The sequence below is a fragment of the Heterocephalus glaber genome, unplaced genomic scaffold, assembly GCF_053883595.1.
Source record: "Heterocephalus glaber isolate CG9 unplaced genomic scaffold, H.glaber_assembly_v1.0 deba00000901, whole genome shotgun sequence".
Lineage (NCBI taxonomy): Eukaryota > Metazoa > Chordata > Mammalia > Rodentia > Bathyergidae > Heterocephalus > Heterocephalus glaber.
In genome coordinates this window covers 8,931,936-8,955,890 of record NW_028258171.1, presented here as the reverse complement: position 1 = coordinate 8,955,890, position 23,955 = coordinate 8,931,936, and the positions used below count along the sequence as shown (strand labels likewise).

The 23,955-nt window shown below is 33.8% G+C and overlaps 1 protein-coding gene across 2 annotated transcripts in view; it reads left to right on the top strand.

Moving 5' to 3' along the window:
- The window catches only part of Mdga2 (MAM domain containing glycosylphosphatidylinositol anchor 2), an 801,066-nt gene that overhangs the window by 609,509 nt on the left and 167,602 nt on the right, over window positions 1-23,955 (top strand). For both annotated transcript variants that reach the window (XM_004835599.4, XM_087207963.1), the window contains one exon: window positions 7,130-7,423. In XM_004835599.4, the coding sequence (XP_004835656.1) occupies window positions 7,130-7,423 (294 nt within the window). The remainder of the gene's footprint in view (window positions 1-7,129; window positions 7,424-23,955) is intronic.

Below are 23,955 nucleotides of genomic sequence, written 5' to 3'. Positions count from 1 at the left end.
AATATAGTAATTAGAACATGCCAGTATTAGTGTATGGAAATTTAGATATACAGATTATAGTTATAACATTTTCTCTGTTACATTGAACTTACTTTCTTGAGCCAAAGAGAAATGAAGGGAGTTACAAGAAGGAAGCTAACAGTTGCACTTAACCAGTGATTTACATTGCTTGAGAGATCATGAGTGGTATCTTACTGACAACTATTGCAACTGCAAATTATTTAGGTCTAAGTAAAATGACTGTGTGATTTATCAAAGCCTACAGTCTGAAACTAATCTGTATGTAATATGCTGGTAAAGACAAGACTAAGAACTGCTGACACCCACAGCAGAAACCACTCAAGTGTGATAGAATATCTTTCCTTTACAACCATGTTGTCATAAATAGAGCCATAGTTTACCTTAGAATTTTAATCTATAGATCAGCAAGTATGCGACTCACGTCAAGTGTATAGCAAATATTTTCCACCCATCTGTTGTTTTTGAAGAAAACACACAGAAACAATAGATTTAGTTCATTTGATTTATTTACATTTACAAAACGCTTATTTCATTTTTAATTTTTTAGATTTGTGTATACCTAGCCAATATGAAAATTACTGAATCTTGGTCTTTATGAGTAACTTTCATAAAAACTTATTTCTTTGAAATTATATTTTTAATTGATATTTTGAAAATAGATTATGCATTCAACTGTACACACATTATCTGTTATAAACTATTTTCCATAACTTCATCTATAATTTAATTAGTGATGTATTTTACAATTCTGAAAATATGAATCTGATGCTCACTGTAGAAAATTCTATAAACTTAGTTTCTTATGATTTTAAACAATAAAGTCTATCTTTTGTTTTATATCTACTTTTATTTTATTTTAATATCAACTACTAAAGTTTTAGTTTATTTTAATATCAACTACTAAAATACACCACAAATGCTTACATACTTTAAGCCAATAAGTTCACAGGCATATTCCATTGTCTAATCCAGGCATATGATATTTTTTTCTGGTAGTTGAAGTGAACTGAGTTTCTCCTAATGCTTTTGAGTAAGGAAAATGAGATAGTCATTTTCTGAGGAAGGATTAAATATTTTATTTCCTTAGCATCCTATTTCAATGAGGAAATGAAATTTTCTTCTCTTATACATGTTTAATTTTATAGCCTGTGATCCAGTGGAAAAGGTGACAGAAAACCAATTTGTCCAAATTGTTTTTTTCTGTTTGGTAGGAGAATCTTGTGTTTCATATCGTGTTTTCAAATTTCTTGGTAGTATGTCTTCTAGTAGCATTTCAGACAGCAAACATCAAAGTAAGGTCTGTGTATAAATTGTATGTCAAAACTGCATCTGTTGTGTGGTGGGACTTTTCTTTGCCTTAAACAAGCATATTATGAATAAATGTGGATCCTACAAGGTGCAGGCATTTCATTTTTGTGCATATTTCAGTGTTTTCCTTTTGAGGCAATATTTTAACAATAAGACATATAACCCATTATGCCAAAATTAAATAACGGGTCCTCAAATCACTGTTCTTCTTATTTTTCTTCAATTTACCATTTATCCAAATATCTAAGTATAAGAAAATAGAAAAAGGACACTAGACAAGTCTCTTTTTTTAACTCACTCACACCTCACGAATTTTAAGACCTACATCAGAAATCAACCCTTAGTTAATATATTTTCTTCATAAATTCTACTTATTTAAATTACTAATTTTAGAATTACCCTTTTGTTACTTTTGTCCTAAAATGTATGATTTACATCAATTATGCTTATTTCTGTTGTCTAATATATACATAGCTTATCTTTCTTTTGTACTGTCCATCCCCTCACCCTTCCTTTCTCAGTTATTTCAAAACTCCCTGATCTGTTCCAGTCATAGAGCAAAAGTTTTGCCATAGAGCAAAAGTCTCTGTACTCCGAAGGGGCTGTCTGGTCAGGGAGATAGACGCGTGAGCCAACAGTGCACCCCGAAGTACAGGAGAGCGAGCAAACAGCGCGCCACATACTATGTCGCTGCCAAGTAGAGTGAATAACCAGATTAACCTGGGAGGGGGCAGAGTTTTCACAAATGTAGTAACATTTGAACTGAGTTTCAACATATGGAGTAGACGGAGTAGCAGAAGGCAGCCAGAGCGAAACATTGAAGGAACAGCTTGTTCTAGAGCACTAGGGTGACCCTGTCGCTAAAACTTGACTTAAAGGAGAAGAGAAGTATGTAGTTACTGCAAAGGCGCATCGCCCAGACTGCGTTATTCAGAATACCATTTCAAGAACGGTATATTCGCTTTACTAAAAAAGGCAGATTTCGTTACATGAGTTATGGAAAATATATTACAATAATATTTTAAATTTCTCTGAGTTTCTTGGAGCCTGTGATATGCTAATATATGCTAAAGATATTGTAGAAAAATGAAAATAACACAAAACGAAATATAACAGTAATACTACAAAACACAAAATAAAATATAACAGTAATACTACATACAAAGCAGACTGCTGCTAGTATAGTTAGTTGCATCTGGTCTTTCTTTGCCTCTGGATTGTTTCCATGTATGTCTCCTTCCCTTCCTCAAATCAGCGCTCAATACCTTACTGTGTTAAAATATATGTTAGTTCTAAAATTTTCTACTGAGATCCTAGTCTTTGTGAGAGAAAGTGTGTTGAACGCTGACAATATAAAAATGAAGCATAGATATTTCCCCTTCATGAAGCTAGCTCCCTGTCAGCAACCACTAGTGTATGTCTTTTTATAAAAAACTAAATTTTACTGTATATATTTGAGATTTAGAATATGTTATGGTACACAGATTCATAGTAAAATGGTTACTGTATTGAATGCAAATTAGCATATTTATCAACTCACATAGCTACTTTGTGTATGTGTGCATGTCACAGGAGAAGCTAAAATCCATTTAATATGGAAAAATATCACTGTTCATATTTCCTATTGACATATTTCACTCAATAACAGTGGTTACAGTTCCTCATAAATGATCACAAAGTTGAACTTAATATAAATATCTTTATCAATAAATATCTATTATATCATTATTTTAAAATGCCCTGTCCTATTTTATTGTACGACTGTTCCCTGATTTATTTTACACATCCATTAAGCTGTTTTCAGTTTTCTTGTATTAAAGCAGTGTCATGATGAGCACTTCCAGTGAGGTTTGTAGTGTTTATACTGACATGAACAAAACTGTGTTTATGCTGACAAAGCTTACAACAAGGTAGCAGGAGACCTGGAAGGATGAAATTGGTGACAGAGAGACAATTTAGGGTACTGTCGTAAGAAAAACAAAATGATGACTTCTGAGAAGTCTGCTTATGGCCACAAAAAGAAATAGGCAGACATGAGAGACATACCTGAGAAAGAACCAGATCTGACGGCTGTTTGGAAGGGACAGACAGGAAATGGTGACCAAGGAAAACACCGTTTTTTAATTAATAGATGGGTTGTTTTGGTAACTATTAGCCAAGGCAAGACATAGGTACTGTGCTTAGGCTTAGAGATCTGAAAGATTTTGAGAATAAAAAACATAAATTGGAACCATAGGTGGAAGAACATTGGAATAAGGTTAGACTATGTATTAGCAGCATGTAAAAGAGAGAAAATACATGGAAACAAATGAGCATTCCCAATAGAAACATTTATAATTATAATCTAGTTTAGTGCAGAATTATAAAGTTTAGAAAATATGTTGTCAGAAAGAGAGACACCTATAAAAGATTTGAGAAATTATAAAGACTTTAACCCAAAAGAATTGTAGAAAAAGGCTAAACACTTATTTCAAGATTTAAAATTCTATAGAAGAAAAGGATATTAAATTATCTTGTAGTTTTTCTATTGAATAAAAACTGGGCTAAATTATCAAAACTAATTTAAGTTGCCTAGATTAAAACTGAAATTTACTTTTCTATAATTTTGTGGTTTTTTTGTACCGGGGATAGAACTCGGGTCCTTGCACTTGTGCAGCAGGCAGGGAAACCACTGAGCTAAATCCCTGGCTACTTTTCTATAATTTAAAATTTTTTTTTTTTTTGGTACCCAGGATCAAACTCGGGTCCTTGCACTTGCAGGGCAGGTGGGGGAACCACTGAGCTAAATCCCCGGCCCTCTATAATTTTAATTAGCCAGGGGTTAATGTTTAAATACATAATTGACAAGCAAATTTACAAAGAGAAGTTTTGAACCATGTAGCACAATAAACTTAAAAAATTATACCTAGTCAAGGGTTTATTTTAATTAGAATAACAGTGTTATACAATCTTTAATCTTATTAGGTCATAAAATAAATGCTTTTATTTGAAATCACATCTCTCATTAAATTTTTACTATTTGTTCCTCTTGTCAGAAAAATAAAACTTTGAGGCTCATACATAAAGTGAATATTCTCCAAGTTGAAAAATTAATAATCAGAGTGGTTCTACGTGGCCAAAATCACACAACTTGTTTTTGGAAGAGATATGAATTGAAAAATTGAAGTATTAACATTCCACTAAATAATCTTTTCATTTATAATCTCCTGTATTTCACAAAGACTTATCAAAATTTGGATATTTACATCAATGCATCTGATCATGAACACTTATGTTTGCAAACAGTTCAGTTCACAAACAAAAGTGTTTGGCAGAAATTTGCTTCCATTCACAAACTCCATATTGGGTGACAAACACAACCATGGCCATCTTCCCTGCACACCAACACATCCCCCAAATCATAAAACAAATTTAACTCTTAAACCAAGGTACCACTGTATTTGGTTTATAAGCAATTTCAAAACATATGGAACATATTCTTATATACATAGATGTAGTTATTGAAGATATGTTACACATGAAGTAATTTTGCAAAACACCCTTCACATTTCTGTCTTCACTCTTTTATGTTGCCTCTGAGGCAGTAACCAAGAAACACCCAGGGTTTGTCCATGCTGCATGTGGTGGTGCATTCCTGTAATCTCAACACTCTGGGAGGATGAGGCAGGAGGACCAGGAGTTTGAGCCACATCTGCGCAATTTATCTACTAGACCCTGTCTCAGGATGAAAAACTTTTTAGAAGCTAGGGATGTAGCTCAATACAAAGGCCCTGGGTTCCATTCTTAGTACAAAAAAGAAAAAAAAAGAAAGAAAAAGAAAAGAGGAAGAAAAAATTTTGTCCTCAGAAGGAAAGGATCAATGCTAATGCAGTGGTGAATTCCAGACCCCATGGTTTACTGGAGTTGCTTCAAGGGTCCCCTCTCTTCCTTAGCTATTTGCCATTAATTGGCCTTTATTTGCAATCTGCTCAAATCAAAGTATTTGTCATCTTTTATTTTTAGTGTTCTCATTTTAATGTTAAATATTTTGTGTTTAAGATTACCATAGAAATTCTATACAATTAGTTATTCTTTAACTGTGCCTGCCATTTGGTAGAGGCATAAGAAATGCGAAGTGCAGAATTTTCGTTGTTATTCTGTGTTTTGTCTCATAAAGGTGGAATAAATATTGCAGCTCTGTTCAAATCCTATTCTTACAAGATACTGATTAGACTTGGGTCTTTACTTTGTGGCTCACTTCCAAAGGAAAAATTATTTGACTACATTATTGTTTATGTCTAAAAGATTTAGTTAATCTTTAATCTATTATTTCATTAAATCATTTTAACATTTAGGTTTTTATTGCAGCTGTTTAAGGAATTTTAAATTCTTATATAAGAAATTTATGTTTATATGTATGATCATATATATGTATGTATTTCAAGATGTAGTTAATATTTCACATTTACTAAATTCTAGAATGCTATGCACTATGTAACTACTGTTTCTTTACTTGAAGTGAAATGACAAAGTTGACATGAAGAAACCTGAGAAGCAAGATAATTCTCACATTATTTCTGACTTGCATTTATTTTTCTTCATTTATAACAAGAGAAACAGCACTTTGGCATTAGTCAAAAAATATCTTTATATCTAACTTTGTTTTGTACCTGAGAACTTCTGTAATACTAGATGGGAAAGTAATTAGTTTCTGTTAATCCATATGTTGTACTACCCATAAAATGCAGGATAGAGGATAGAGAATACAGGTTGGAGAATAGAAGAGGATAGGCTATGATAGCATAGAGAATAGAAGATAAAATTATTCACGTTTGTAATTTTTATTTCACACATTTTGTTTACCCTATGATTTTTTGGATAGATTCTCTACTTTTAAACCCATTTCAAAACTGAGGTATAATTATATATAAAAATAAAAACATTCTAATAAAACAGCTGTAATGTAAGAAAAATCATTTTGTAATGCTTCCCTCTTATTAGTTCTTCACTGAATCTTAACATGAACATTCCAACCCAGTAAAATGTTTCAACAAAAAATGAATCTAATTTCCCCCTAAATATTCTTATCACAATAAAAATATTTTCCTTGAGAAAAATGATTCTTGTATTCATTGAAATATATTTTAGAAATATATTGCAAATCTATTTTTAGAAACAATAGCAACACCATTGTAAACTATCCCTACAATTTAAGTGTCTTAAAATGAAATTACATGAAATTCAAATGTCAAATAAATAAAAATCCAAGAGAGTAGAATAGACTGTCAAAAAGTATGACACTATAGTAAATAATTCCATTCCATTCCCACCAGGGAGTAAACAGACCCTAAATTTTAGCAATTTTGCAACAGTTTTGGAGCCACTGTCAAAACTTCTGATTTTATATCCCAGGTTTCTCTTTTTCTCTTTCCGAGTTTTTGTACTTAATGTTTGATGCTGTTTATGTATCTGAATCCTACTTTCAGGAAGCAGAATCTCCCTTCTGAGAAAAGACCCTTTTCATGGCTGATGAACACAAGCCATTGAATAGATTTTTCTTATATTGACCGTTTATTTTCCCAGGAAAGCTTTGTTTATAATGATACTGCTTGAAGTCCCCTGAGAATGTTTAATAAAATAATGATGGCTCATTTTAAGTGAGTGAGGGTTCCATTTTTTCCCATGGTCTGTATAATTTTTTGTCATCTGAATTGTCACATTTCTTCAACCAGCAGAAATTGTTTCCTTATGATTTTCTGTGTCTGAATATGCTTTACCAGTTTATACTAACCTTGAAAAATTTTCTTTTTCCCATTTCAAGTTCCACCCAATCTGACTGTTCCACAGGAAAAATCACCTTTGGTCACCAGAGAAGGAGACACAATAGAACTGCAATGTCAAGTAACTGGGAAACCTAAGCCAATTATCCTGTGGTCTAGAGCGGACAAGGAAGTCGCAATGCCTGATGGGTCAATGCAAATGGAGAGTTATGATGGGACGCTGAGGATCGTGAACGTGTCTAGGGAGATGTCCGGAATGTACCGGTGTCAGACCAGCCAATACAATGGGTTTAACGTCAAGCCAAGAGAAGCCTTGGTGCAGCTCATCGTGCAGTGTAAGTAAATTCTCTTTCTTTGTGTCTCAAGGAAAGAATCTAAAACCTTATTCTATGAGTAAAATGAGGTGACTAAAGAAACTAGATAAGGATGAAATATTTCTACATCATTGCTACTCAATTTATAAGTTTGCCCTTAATCTATTTATTACTTAGCTATTGCAAAGTAGTTGCATTAGTCTGGATGTGATGATTATGATGATGTTATGTGGTAGGTTAATGTCAGAGGATCAAGCAACCTAATGGTTAAAAACTGTTCACGTGTAATGAAGCAAAGTGGAGAGTGGAAGTAATTGCTAACTCAGGTTATAATGCTCTTGTTTTCAAAGTTCATGTTTCTACTTCAGTGATCGCATGCCCTTTTACCAAAATTATCCACCTATGTATTTCAAAGAATCCCTTTGCTTAAATTGTGGAGACCTAATCATTGAAATGCTATGCTTGCATGTTTGAAGTTGTAATAGCGGATCACACCATCCAGTGATACAGGAATAATTCAGGCAGATCTTTAGTGTGGAAATGATGCTATCTTAATAGATGTACTTCATTGTGATTGTTGAATAAGTTAATTTTTAAACTGTTTTTATTGAAATCACAGTTACAGCTCTTACCAAAAAAAAAAAACAAAACCCTGTCAACATTGCGGGCTTTGTATTTGCTCTTAACATTATCTAAAACCATAAATTTAACTATCAAAGAAAATCTAGTGATACTACTGGTATTGCCGATATTGAGAAAATTCAACACAAGATTTTAAAATGCAATCTTATGTTAGGAGATGGTGAGAAATACTGTCACAGTTGTATCTATTATGACGGGCTAAGGACTGGTCAAAGACACCAACAGACACAGGCAACGTTTCCTTCCTTTAATGTAGGTTAAAAAAGTTCAGTTTGTCTGCATTGAGGGTGACTTCCTAGAGCAGGGTGTGGCCCAGTGGCACTCCCTCTCCAAGGTGAGCCTCTCTGCTTGGATGCCAGCAGCCTTTGCTGTGCCAGGTGAAGAGGTCATCGTGCTTTTTGCTAAACTCCTTTTCATACACTTGCAACTCTTCTGAAGTGTCAGGTTCTATGTGTGAGAATATGCCAAGTACAGTAACTTGTAGCAACTCTAGAATATTCCTGAGCACATCAGGGAGTATTATACCCCTTGCCAACAGGTCCAACTTATACACCCACAGCTCCTTCCTGCACAACAAACCATCCAGGAATCTCAGTGATATTAACATGATAAAAATTCTGTTATAGTGATTTTTAAAAATATTAAATTGACATTTTTGCCTAATTTGGCAAAAAAAGTATCAAAAACTTCGATACAGGTAAGCAATATTGATTCAAAATATAAAATACTGTTATATACATATGGATATGTGTTTATGTCATCCTCAGTAATTAGAACCATCACTATAACTACCATAATTACTTTATTTCTTTTGATTTCCACTATAATGTATTTTACTTTATAATTATTCAGTAAATTTGTTGACTAAATATATTTTATAACAAAACAAGAATATATATGCAACACAGTTTCTTTTGCATGTCTTTTGTTTTTAAATTTGGGTTTCAGGAGTGTCTGATAATTTATTGCATATAGTTTCACCTGAAATTGTCCAAGTGGATTAAGGAAAAAATGTCAAATTATTTTAATGGTTAATAACACTCTTTACAGGACTTGTTTTCTGTACTTTAAGATTTCTTATCTTAAAATATTTATTACATTGGCAAATTCTGAAACTTTTACATACAGACACATTTACAATTTTATTTGACTTGAAACATAAAAGAATGAAAAATGGTACTCATGAGTAGTGGAAAGAATCTTATATTTCTGAGACATATATTTTTTTGTTCAGTTTTACTTGTGTCCAAATGAAGAATAAGCAGTCAAAAGGATTCAAGGAGGATAGAACATGTGATTTTTAACAAATTGTCCCTTAAATGATTTTGTCTCAAAGCATTGTTTAAATCTTTTAGGAAATGAATATTTTTGATATACATTTCCTTTAAAGTCACTTGGAGGAGGCATATACTACAGTGAATGTCACTTTTGCTCTTAAAGCTTCATTATGTACACACAAATTTGTTGGACCTACCATGAACAAGATCTTGTATTGATGTATAAAATATATATTAAAAAGAAAAGGCTGAGTATAGTGTTAATTTGTATTATGTATCTGCCTTTCACATATCTGCAAATGAGATTTTTGTACCCCTTATAACTTCTGCATTTCAAATGAAGGAAAATTATGAAAGAAAATCATCAGAGATACTGAGAAACATGTTTCTTACCTGTCTGCAATTCCCAAGCAAGACCAGAATATAAAAAGAAGAGACAGCCACAGATGAGGGCTTCATTTTGTATTTTTTTTTTCTTAAGAAATCTAGTAAAGAGTGTATGTCACTTAGTTTCAATCACAAAATATATTTAATGAAAAAAGAATATCATGAATCTCATAACTGATCATTTGAAATAGGAAAAAGTCCAAAGGTGTAGGGGTGGTGGGAAGGGAAGGGGAAAGGGAGGAAGGGAAAGGAAAAACTATGAGAAAAGAATAAAAAATGGAAACGAAATCTATGTAAAGAGGGAAGGGTGGAGGGGGTGAAGGAAGCACAGGTAATGGGTGAAAAAATAAGAACTAAGATACATCATGTACAGGTACAAACACCCAATGACAAATGTAAATGTATACCTAAAATGTACCAATAAAAACTAAAAAAAAGCCTATATAGTACAATGATTTATATTCATTTTGAAAAAATAAAGAAAATTGAAGACATTGATACTGCTATAATAGATATGCTCATTATTTGACAAATTTCTGAGGGATTTTTTTTGTTGGTTTTGAGATACACAGAATGATAGTATTGAAATAATGTAACTACTTTTTTGTAAAAAAATTTTTTTTCACAATTATCATTCTACTAGAGATTAGAGCCAATAGCAGCAACAGGGAAATGATTGATAAGACAGGTGACAGGAAGAGAATTTGCCATATTCACACAGGAAGATGCTAAAGCTTACCCAAAGGAATCTATAGGCGAGCAGACAAAATTTTAATTTTTAAACAAAGCAATAAAGTATCTTCCACTCCCATAGTCTAGAAAGCCCTACTTGTCTAGGTGTGTTTCTCATTTTGTATATTAATTCAGCCCACCTCTTATAAAAATATGATAATTCAATATTCTTTCCCTTGCTATGCTGCTATGGCTCCATTTTTCTGTTCATACCAATTCTTCAAATCGTTTTCACCATTTAAATTATAAACAAATCTCAACACTGTAAAATGCCTCTTAGTGACTGTGAAGATCCCTCTTGGATAGTTTTATAGGCACTACCACTAGTCTGCAGAGGACAACTTAAAACTTCAAAGAAAATCTTCATTTTAAATATTCAGGTTAGATGATTTACTTCTTTCAAGTCATTAGTTTTTATTTCACCATTGCCTTCCTCAGAACTCTCCTGTAATCTCGCCTGTAGAATAAGTATGAGCAACAAAAAGAAATACTTCTAAGTATTGTGTAGTTTTTACACTAAAGTACCGTTATCTAATTGTATTCACTTTTACCAAAGTGACTTGATGAGAATGGCCTTTGGTTTCCTTCCATAAAATAAATTATCTGTATGGATACTCAAAAGACTACATCAGAAACATTAATGGCAAGTTCAAAGTTAATTTCAAAATGTGTCAGGTGATGATTATATCAAGACTACATACCCAATGCCATTATTAAGATAAAATGAAGACAGCAATAATTTAGAGGATTTTCTGTGACCTACAGAATCACAGTATTGCTTCTTATTTTCACATATGTGGCTCTTGGAAAATATAATTTCTCTGAGCTTTTGTTTTCTTATTTCTAAATAGTGAAATGTTTTTGTTTTTCAACTAGTACCTAGAGGTTAAAATAATTTTGCAAAGTAATGAGAACATTGCTTGCCATACAGCACACAATGAACATTAATATTATATTCATTATTATTATAAATTCGTATGTAATCTCAGGAATATTTTAACCTAATTTTCATGCTCCCAAGTTATTCTTCATATATGCTATATCTTAATCTGTTCAGGCTGCTATAATGAAATATCATAAACTGGGTGTCTTAGAAATGTCTTCTTTTCTGGAGGCTGGGAAATTCATGACCCAGGGGCAGGGCTCACTTTCTGCCCTGTGGAGCTGAGACACTTGGAGAAAAGGCTTGCTTGGTTCTCCTGAGTCTCCTGTGTACCGGCACTCATCCCATTTGTGAGAGCAGAGCCCTCCCAAGTACCTTCCTAAAGCACCTTTTTCTAATACTGTCACATTGGTCATCAACTTTAACCTAAGATTTTTTGAGAAATATTAAGACCACAGTACTGTGCATTATTGCTTTTATTAAAAATAGCAGATCCATTCCTTCCAAAATTTAAGCTCCCTGCAGGCCCATGCAGCTGTCTCTTTCTCCTTCTCCATCTCTCTCCCTCCCCCTCTCCCTCTCCCTCCCCCTCTCCCTCTCCCTCTGTCCATGCTATCTATGGAACTCAGGACCTCACATGTATTTTATTTTTTACCATCACAAGCATCACAATACTTAACTGATATGTAGATTCTTAATTTGCGGATCCATTGTCAGTGTCCCTGTTTTTAAGGCAAAGCTTTGAGCTAGAACTCTATTTAGTAATAATTTTTTAATTTCTCTTTCTCTCTGGGAAACTTTATAATATATTCTACAGGAATCTAGGTTAAGGAAAGTCTTTAATATACTAAGAAGATGCTAGTGTCTTAAGCATTCATTTTTCATGTTTTAGTGTTAATGATTATTAAATAAAATGCAGCATTTATTACATAGTATTCCTTTATTTGAATTAAGTGACCAGATTAGTTCTTTTGTTGTTGGCAGTAGTTATTAGAAACATTAATCATTTGAATCTTGAGGCAAAGTTAATATTTTGAAAACATTAATATCTATATTTTCTCATATCGCCCCTCTCTTTTGTTAAGATCTTTTATTCTTAAAAAAGGTGAAACAGGCATTTATAAGGTGGTATCCAATTTAAATTCTGGTGTGAAATAATTTCTCGAAATATTATTTCCTGTAGATGTATCATGTACATACATCTTAATTCACTTCCCAGTGGATTTTGCATTACTTCTGGATATTTGAAAATTAAACTTCCCAAGTAGGCATGTTGTTTTTCATAAAATTTCGAGGATGAATTTCCTTTAACTGAACTGCTCCTCTCATCCTGAGCATTCTCCTCACTGCAGTTCTTCATTGTTCCAGGAGATTTAGCACTTTGGTAATCATCTAATCTGAGGGGTAACTTAGCATTGAAGGACACTCGCTGAGGCATAGAAAGTGACTCCCCTTCTCTAAGGGGTTTCTCGGTGCAGAGCACAGACACAATGTCTAGATTGAGCAGCCCGCCACACACTACCTGGAAAAAGGGTTAGAACAAGTATATGACTCATGTAAGCAGGAGAAGTACATAATTTATTTTTCTGGTTGCCTCTTTGCTGATTTCTTAATGTAGCTATAGCCATAGTTTAATGTTTAAACAAAGCTTACTATTAAAAGTTTTGTATTCAGAAGTGGGGTAGGAACCAGCTAACTTTAACAGGATGGTTGAAAGTCCAAATTAGCCCAACCAGGACTTGGATTATTGATCTTATCAGCTAAGTACTTTCACCCACCACATTTGTGCTGAAATGAATTCAAATGTATGAATTCAAGTGGATAGCATTTCCAGAATAATATATTTATTGTATTTTTCCCTTCAAAACACAGATAGGAGATGAAGTAAAATAGAATTTGAATGAAATTATTTATTTGGGGGGCCTTTCTCATTTGCTTCTTTTAATTTATGGCAATATATTTTATTTTTAGAGATGTGAACATAAACACATATATAGCTATATATGTGTAATTATAAAAAAAATTGTTCTTTAAAAAAATCTATCTTAGTTAAAAAAGATTTATCTTTCTTCCAAAAATATATTCTTCCCAATTTAGGCATTTTCTAAATACTTTGATTTGTCTTATGAAAAAAGGTAATAATAAACTATTAAAATAAATTACACATAAGGCTAAACAATAATATATGAAATGAACATATCTGTGATATTATGTTTATTTAAAATATATTACCCAGTATGCTAATTGCAAATGGATATATGAAATATGAAAATGACAAGACTCTAAGGTAAGAAAAAAATGCATCTGTACTTTGTATAAGTTAGGTAACAGTATAAGAATATGAATATCAAAAAGACATTTACAGGGCTGGGATTTAGCTCAGTGGTTTCGCCACCTGCTGCGCAAGCTCAAGGACCCGAGTTCCATCCCCAGTACCAAAAAAACGAACGAACAAACAAAAACAAAACAAAACAAAAAAAAGACACTTATAGGGCTGGGTTGTAGCTCAGCGATAGAGCCTTTGCATAGTATGCACAAGGCCCCAAGTTTGAACTCTCAGCACTGCAAAAAAAGGGAAAAGTACTTCATTCAGACAGTGCAGTCAAGCCAATGAAGGAGTGAGAAATCAAAGGCCAGCGCTGCGAGGAAGCCTAACTTCCAGAAGAAGGTACCATCTACCGGAGGGCTTAACCCATCTGAACGTAGAATTTAAGCTTGTATGTTGTTGCTAGTAATTTTATGTTTATCGACCATATTTAATACTAGATGCAGATTTTTGTATTTCAAATATTCTATTGGGCTATGACATATTAATAAAAATCTGTAGTGATCCTCTTTATTGTGTAACCTACCAAGAATCTTAATTTCAACTGCTTTCAAACTCATGGAACTACTATAGTAGCTTTTGGCAACAGAAAACATGGCAAGCCAGCCTGCCCTCCAACTCCTTTTCCCTAAAGACTTGTAAAAATATAGGCCATTTTGGATTTTCATGACAGGGCATGAAAGAATGCTAGTGGCATCTACTGAGTAGAGGCCAGGGTTACTGCTAAATGTCCTAAATTGCTATATTGATCTCCCCAAATAGGATTTGCCTGACAAAAATGTAATTATGTGTTGGGTGGGGAGAGAGGCTCCAGTTTCCTAACTGCAGGATGTTTTGAGGTGTCCCTGCCTTCTATACTTTGGATGCCAGTAGCATGCCCCTCTCCTCATGCCATGACTATAAAAAATACATCTTGTTGTTGTCAAATGTCCCCTGACTGACAAAATCACTCTTAAGTCTAGAATCACATTGCCTAGATGATGGCTCATATTCAAGGTGACAAAATCTACATAATTTGAGGGTGAGCACTGTGACAGAGCCCTTTTCCACATGGGATCCTTGTCTCTCATGAACAAGCTGGAGACACAATCCCCGGAATACTAGCAAAGACATACCATTTACAAAACTCAGTGCACTAAGCTCAAAGCTGTGGCTTCCTAGCAAACGTTAATGTTCTTTCTTATCCAGAACAATTTTCATGCAAAAATACTGCGTAAAATCATAGTTGACTTTCTTTTCTTCTCAGGTTATTAAGAGGATCAGAGCTAAATTTAATAAGGTCAAGTTATGATGCAGTAAGTTTTTTTCCTTTAATTCCTCTAACTGCATCTGTGCTCTTCATCTGCCATGCTAACCTCTTAGAAATTCATTTGCTCTTGTTTTTCTTTTTTTATGTGATCATAATTATAGTTTCTTTTGTTAGGCAAGTATGTTTCCAACATACTTTCTAAACTTGCTTTTTGACTCATCCATGAACTGCTGTGCCTAACTTCTTTCTCTGTAGGCCTTTTGGCTTTGTAGCTGGGGTTGGTAGGGAATATCTGCAATTCATGCTGTTCCTTCAGTTAATGATGATCCACCTCATGAGCTTCTTTCTTCTAGCAAATTAATATTTCCCTGAAGCTTTAAAGAGTGTGGTTAGCAAAAGGAAAATTTCTTCAAAAGGAAACTTCAGGATTTAAGCAGAACATATATTGGGAAATTAAAAGAAATTCTTCCTTGATCTTACACTTATAAAACTTATTTAAAACATGGAAATGACTCCTCCTTAATTTTGAACCATTTTCAAAGAGAAAGAAGTCAAATACTTTTCTTGAAAGTTAGTGAATATGTGGATTTTTTTCTTTAGTATTTTGTTAAGCAATGAAATAGAATATGTTTTAAAAAAATTGTTCTGTAACTTGACTATAATTTTAAAAAGATATATAAAGTTAATCAATGGAGAAAATATTAATGATAAGCAGGAAGTTGAATTATTGTCATTTAAAATATTTGCATTGAAATGTGTGGGTGAAGTAGCAGAAGTAATTTGGTAAACTTCACTGTTCATAGTGTCTTTGTGTGTCCATCCATGTCATCAATTTCTTACATATACAACTACCTGGTGTACAGCATAATGTGATGAATATGGTGCTTTTAGCTGGATTGAAAGATATAAGTAATTTGAGTATGGGAAGTTCTCACTTCAAGTGCTTATCGTAAGCTGTACTAATAAAAAGATAAATCACAGATATATGCTGAAATAGATGTAAAGTTTAGAGAGATCTGAATGTATGCATTGTGTATCTACCCCTGTATGTATCTCTGAGTTGGTTCATGCAGAGGATGTCTGGTTGAAGAACACTCATTCCCATTAGTACATATTTCTTCCTTTTTTAAAAGATGCCATACAGCTAATTCTGTTTTTTTATCTTCCACTCAAGTTGATTGCTATTTATTCTTTCTAGATTCAAACTAGATTTGGGTTCTAATATTCTTTTACTCCACACTCTCTTGCTTGCCAATATAATGACAAACTGTCACTTCCCCAAATTTATATGTGAGATATGAGGCTAGCTTCTGCAAAATGACAACCAATTTCCTGATAGATTTTAAAATATAATGTGAATAAGATTAAACTTATTATATTTCCCTGAGTTACTTTTCTCCTCTTGAATTCCTTATCCTACCATTCTCTGTTACCCTCTGAGAGTTCCTCTCTTCTTTGTTACCAAGCTCAGAGTCACCCTGCTACCTTGTCTTTTACACAGCAGGCATTTGAAAATTAGGATATAGGTTCTCAAATTAAAGCCTCAGTTTGAATTCTGCTTTTGGTACTTTCACCATAATTTCTCTGAAATACATTTTTCATATTCTTCATGATGGAAACAAATCTCATTACATAATAAACTTCTCTAAGAACTAATTAGATGATACCTGAAAAGTGTTCAGTTCAGTGTTTGACATGTAGCTAGCATTCCTACTACCTTTCTTTTCAGAACATACTCTGAATCTGTTCTTGCTTCTCAATTGCAACTGGGATATTCAAAATAAGATTCTTATATGTCCTGTGAGAAATTCTAGCATTTTCCTCACCTTTAATTTTCTCTTTCCACCACAACTTTGCTGTCAGATGGACATTCCTTTATGAAGAAACAGATAAATGCAAGCAAAAAAATATTTTGACTGTTTTAGGCAAGAAAGTATAGTGAATTCTAGAGATCTAAACATTGGAATCTTTTCAATATCAACTCAATTCTTTCTGTTTAACACCTAGTGTGTTTCTTTTTCCAGGTCCATTTGAATCAAAAACTTTCCTCTTTCACCCTCACTCACCCAAGAATTAACTTCAACTGAGTATGACTGGCTTGGCTTTGGTCATCACAATCTAATCCAGAGGCCTGAAAGCAAGCACTATTTCTTTCCTCTCTGGCAAGTCTCTGTGGATTTGCACTATCCTGTTACTCAAAGTTCAGTTTCCTCAGCTGACAAATAGTATTTTCCACTCATCATGAGGTCATACTCTATGTTCTAATCAAGGTGAACAGGCCATTATCCTGTACATTTTTAAAATTAAGTGCTTTTTGTAATTTCATTTTCTTTGTTATGAATACCTTTAAATGTCTTCATCATCTTCAAGGCATCACTCAAATGTCCTGTCTTCCATGGAATCCTCTGAAATCTCCAGCTATATATAACTTTTTTTAGCTACTTTTTAATGAAGGTTCATCACTACACACAGTTCTTACCATAACTATGGCGATAGATAGGGAGATTCTAGAACAGGAGAAAAATAGGAAACTAAATATATAAGACTAATTCTGGTATGGATTCTAATACTAGCAGTGCTAATTCTTGTTATGTGACTTGTCTTTCTCCACCTCCAAATTTCCTGCTAAATGAAGGACTTATTAAGGTTGTCTTCAAGTAACCTTTAAATTTGAAAATTGTTAAGAACAAAATTGACTGATTCATATTTAGTACATATATACAAAACCAGATATGCCATTAATTGTTTTTGGAGTTATCCAGAAATCGTGTATCTGAATTGAAGAGAAGATGCATAGAGGACAGAATTTCATTGAAATAAATTTCCAGTGTTGAAATAACTTGGATGTGTTTTCTGATGAAAGAAAAGAATGTAAGAATAAAAGATAATTAAACAGTTACCAAACAATTATAAGTACTTGTGTTTTTTAATTATATCTGGAGACAATGCTGTGTATTTAAAATGTTATTGAAAACAAATTAGTTTAGATAATATCAAGATTTCACTGTCGGCTTAATTATAATTTTAAACATTTATAAATGGTCTTGTCTTGTGAATTTATCTTAATCTTTCCTATTGCTTAGTGTATGATTTGCTTCCATTTTGAGTGGTGATGATGATCTTTAGGTAGAATACTATCCATAAGTTAATCCAAATGTGCACACAAACACTTTTAAAACTGTGAATCTATTATCTTATTAAGGATACTTCTGTGTGGTTCCTTATTTATTTAGCCGTATATCTTCATCAATACAAAGAGAAAAATATATCAGAATATTTGGGAAATCAACTGAAATTATTTCGGTTTTGTCTGCATGTCTGTTTCTATGTAGATATTCTTTGCAGCTTATCTGTAAAGACAATAAATTTTACAAAGCAATGGAAAGATATGGTAATCTGGAAAATAGTATGCCTCATGCCTCGCTCAAAAGCCATTTTTTGTCTAATGCCTAACTTAAAAATTTTATTTCCTTTTTTCTTCAATAAGTGTCTTTGCTGAAAAGTTTCTGAGGTTTTTTTTTACCTTCAAAGAAATCTGTTAAAAAATTTTGTTTCCAATATTATAAATGTAGTCTATCGGTCGTTAGGTTAAGAAAAACATTTATTCGGCACACTCATATTGGTGTTTGTCTACAGTTGAAAAAAACATTTGAGTTTAAATGGCCATCTGATCTTTGGCAATACCCATAATCTTGAAAAAATATGACTGTTTTCTTAGAGAGCTTTTCAAAATTCTTATGTATAGAAAATTCATCTGTCTCTTTCTAAATATTGGCTAAAGTTTTTTTGTTTGTTTCTTTGTTTTGTTTTGTTTTCAGTCAGAGTCTCACTTTATATTGCAGGTTAGCTTTGAGCTCTGATGTAGCTCAGGCTGGCCTCGAACTCAGGCTATCCTACTGTCCCAGCCTACCAAGTGGTGGGATTACAGGTGTGCCCCACTACACCTGGCTATGTATTGGCTGCAATGTGTAAAGAATTCCCAATGCAATAATTTATGATGGTGACATTTTAGAACAGAGCCTACTCTGTTCTTACATAGAAAATTTGGCTTTTCTCTACAAAGCAGATCTGAGGAGATATAAATTGTACTTATAAGAATTATGAGAATATTTAACGAAGCCCAGTGTGTCAACTGAAAGTTTTTCGCCTTTTTACCAGGTAGAACATATTTTGACTTTTTATCTGCATAAAATTCTGAAATGTCCAAATTCTTTTACATATTATTAAAAAATAATGAAAACAATGAATTTATTTAGAGATAAAATCCAAATTATAAATATATACCTACTTTTAGTGTACTTTATGCCTAAACATGACCATGTTGCATAATTTCTTATTTCTTGTGATTGGGTCAAAATAATGACTATTATTTCTACATTGTAAAATCTCAGGAGATTGGCATTATTTTGATTGTTGCCTTAATTATGTATAATTTATTGCTAGATGCTTTGTTCTTTCCTAAGGCAATAAAAGTATTTATTGTTTTTTTACTTAATATTTAAATTGGAAAGCTTTAATTATCAATAAAGTTTTTGATTAATTCAATCAATAACTATTAATTCAGCCAATTTTGTGCTATACTAAAAGAAATTAAACAATAACCAAGATATTTGGTGTCCTAGGTAAAATTCTAATCTCATGTGGAAGCAGGGAAAAAATTAAATATGACAAAATAGAGAAAAAGAGTGGTAATAATAAATTGTGCTCTATCCTAACAGCCATATATCACAGCCTGATATGTGTATTTACATTTGAGTTAACCTTTATCAATGGAAATAGATATGAATATTTTTTAAAATTTCCCAGTATTCCCACTGTTTTTATTCTCACAATTTAATCTTCTTTATCAAATATTTGGACACTTGTAATTAATTTGGGGTACTTCCTAGCTTGCCTGTCTGTCTAAGGCTCCTTAGATTTTCTGGGGGCTTGAATCCTCTTGGAAATCTCTCATTTTGGATTTCTTGTATTCTCCATATCTACTTCCACATCATCCTTTCCTTATCCACTATTTTTTCCCTGACATAACTTCATCTATTGGACAAGATCTCTTTTCCAAAGCAGTCTTCATTTAAGGCTAACAAGCAGAGTTTTGCAGGTCTCCAGAACCCCAGAGGGAAGGTAGAGAAGAGGAGACGCTTAGAATAAACATCAGTGTCCTTACATAGTTATCATTAGCTTTTCTCTCCCAAAACAATTTCCCTTTGCAAGATCTTTCTTTAATTTGCATTCCAGTGAGCCTTTTACTTCCTAACTCACAGCCCCCAACTGAAAGCACAATTTATTAACATTTTGCCTATCTATAGTAATTTCTTTTCATGCTGTTGCTCTCCTATTTAGACTGTCCTGATACAATCAAATGAATTACTAAAGGTGTTTCTTTGAATAAAAATGAAGGAAAAAAGCCAATTACCTCTGAAAAAGATTGTGACATTTCCACAGCATATGGCAAATTTGAGCTTTACAACACTCTGGCTTTTACTTTTGTTTTCAGCGTGGTGTATAAATATCTTTTTTTCTGTCTCTGACTAGTGTGGGTCCTTGCTTTAGTAGAAATGGAAATTAAAACTAAAGGACACATTTACAGAAAAAGTTTTAATTTGAAAGTTAGAGGGAAGATGGGAAAGGACTCCAGCTTCCCTAGTGGGAAGGGGCACACGCTGATACAGGGATTCAGGAGGTCCCATCTGCCGAGGTGGGGCGCAAGCTTTCAGCAATTACTTGAGTTGGGATCCAGCTGATCTTTAATTCAGGCCTGGTATCCTAGTTCTGGAAAATTTGGCTGAGGGATGGTTTTGTTTCCAGGAAAGTGTAGTCTCTGCAGTGGTCTCTACCACATGAGGGTGGCTCCAGGTGAGTATGGGCGCTCCAGGTTTCCATTTCCTGGAATGCAGGGGTCACAGGTTGAGGACAAAGGCCAGAGCTTCTGGGAGTATCTGAATATCTCTGTGAACTTCTTTGGTGTCCAACCCTGCCAGCCAGGTCCTGGGCAGGCACTCCTTAATAATCAGCATATGCATATGCAGAGCTTAGAGGAGGTTTGACCCAAGATTTACAGGAACAAAGGATATAAAATGAATGTCAAGCTTTAGTGAAGAGCCATGTTCACAGAAAAAATGGCTTTAAAGTCCCTGGCAGTCCCAGAACAAAACACGAATCGTGCTTTTAATGATTAGCAGATAAGGGTCCCGGATTCTCCCTATTCCTCATTCCTATTGTAGTCCCCCAATGTATCATAACTGCATCATTTCTGTGTGTGTTGGCGGTGGTGGGGTGTGTGTGTATGTGTGTGTGTGTGTGTGTGTGTGTGTGTGTCTACCTATATTTATGTATATGTATGTGCCTGTATTTGTAGGAATACATATCAAAAATAAAACTGACAGATTGCACTAGAGAAAAGAACAGAGTATAAAATTTAATGTAGTGACAAAAATGATAATACCAAAAAAATACCCATTTTATATTGGGTCATCATTTTTTTTTTTTTTTTTTTTTTTTTTTTGGTACCGTACAGGGGATCAAACTCAGGTCCTTCTGTTTCTGCAGCAGATGACGAAACTACTGAGCTAAATCTCCAGCCCTATATCGGGTCATCTTTATTTTTTTTAAGAAATTTTATTTTATTGGTACATTTTAGGTATACAATACAATAGCATTCATCATTGCGAATTTGCACCTTTACATAATCCATCTTGGTTCTTATTTTTCCCCCTTCCCGTGTTCTCCCTTCAACCCCTCCATCCCTCCCTAGTTACAAAGACTTTCTTTCCATTTTTGCATTTTCTCATATTAATTCCATTCCCTTTTTTCCTTTCCCCTACCCCTCCCACTTCCCCTTCCCCTTTGTGCCTTTTCTTCCTATTTCACATTATCTATCATACCTTTTAGTCCTCATTTACACTTTCAGTTTTTCACACTAGAGAAACTATTCAGTATTTATGTGTGTGTCCTATTTATTTCACTTAAGGGAGTATGGCCTCAATGTGCATCCATTGAGCTATAAATGTTTCTAATTTCTCATTTTTGATGGCTGAGCAGTACTCCATCTTATAAAAAAAAAACACCAAACCACATTTTCTTTATCTAGTCACCAGTTGATGGGCATTTGGGCTGTTTCCATGTTTTAACTATCACATGCTGTGCTGGTATGAACATGGTTGCAAATTTATCACTGTGGTATGATTCTTTTAGTTCTTTGGGGAAGATCCCCAGCAGTGGAATAGTGGGGTCAAATGGGACTTCCGGTCCTAGTTCTTTGAGGTATCTCCATACTGATTTCCACAGTGGTTGCACCAGTCTACACTCCCACCAGCAGTGGAGCAGGGTTCCTCTTTTGCTGCAGCCCTGCCAGCATTTGTTATTGGTTGATTTCATGATAGCAGCCATTCTTTCTAGGGTGCGGTGCAATCTCAGCTTTGTTTTCATTTGCATCTCTCAAATGACCAGTGATGTTGAACATTTTTTCATATGTTTATTTGCCATTTCTACTTCTTTGTCTGAGAAATGTTTGTTCACTTCAGATGCCCATTTTTGGATTAGGTCTTTAAATTTGGGAGGTCTCACGTTTTAAGTTCTTTATAGATTCAAAATAGGTTGTCTGATGGACTGCTGGTGAAAAGTTTTTTCCACATTGTGGGTTGTCTTTTCACACTGCTGGTGGTTTCTCTTCCTGTGCAGAAGATTTTTAATAAGAAGACATCCCACTGGTTGATTGTTTGGGCTAGTTCATGGGCAACTGAGATTTTGTCCATAAAATCTTTTTCTATACCAGTGTCTTCAAGAGTTCTACCTAACCTCTCTTCCAGCTGGTTCAGCGTTTCTGTTTTAATATTTAGAACTTTAATCCATCTCCATTTTAGTTTAGTTCATGGTGAGAGTTATAGGTCTAGTTTTAGTCTTTGGCAAGTTGAAGCCCAATTTTCCCAGCACCATTTATTAAAGAGTCTATCTTTCCTACAGTGAGGCTGTTTGGTTCCTTTGTCAAAGATAAGGTAGCTGAGTATGTCTGGAGTTGTTTCTGCATCTTCTAATCTGCTCCACTGGTCCTCACATCTGTTTCTATGCCAGTACCATGCTGTTTTTATCACAGTAGCTTTGTAGTATAGTTTCAAGTTGAAGGTTGTAATACCCCCTGCCATGTCTCTGTTACCTGGAATTGCTTTTGCTATTCTGGGTCTCTTCTTGTTCCAAATGAATTTTTGGATTGTTTTCTCAAGGTCCATGAAGTATGCTGCTGGGATTTCAACTGGGATTGCATTGAATCTATACAGCAGTTTTGAAATATGCCCATTTTCACTATGTTGATTCTTCCTACCCATGAGCAAGGGATGTCTTTGCATGTTCTGATATCCTCTTCAATCTCTTTTCAGAGTACTATAGTTTTCAGAGAAGAGGTCTTTGATCTCTTTTGTTAGGTTGATTCCTAGGTATTTCATTTTTTTGGATGCTATTGTGAAAGGAATTGTTAGCCCTATTTCTGTCTCAGTGAGTCTGTTGTTCTTGTAGAGGAAAGCTATTGATTTTTGTGTGTTGACCTTGTATCCAGCTACTTTACTGAATTTGGTTATTAAGTCTAGAAGACTTTTGGTGAAGTTCTTGGGATCTTCTATATAGAGTATCATGTCATCTGCAAATAATGACAATTTGACTTCTTCATTTCCTATTTTTATTCTTTTTATTTCTTTCTCTTGTATAATTGCCATGGCTAATGTTTCCAAAACTATATTGAATAGGAGTGGTGATAGTGGACATCCTTGTCTTGTTCCTGATTTTAGTGTGAAGAATTTCAGCTTTTGACCATTTATTATGATATTGGCTGTTCGTTTTTCGTAGATGTCTTTTATCAGATTGAGGTAGAGACCATCTATTCCAAATTTTTGTAGGGTTTTTATCATAAATGCATGTAGGATTTTGTCAAATGTTTTCTCTGCCTCTATTGAGATGATCATATGGTTTTTGTCCTTGGCTGTATTGATATAGTAGTATATTACATTTATTGTTGAACCATCCCTCCATCCCTGGAATGAATCCCACTTGGTCAGGGTGTATGATCTTCTT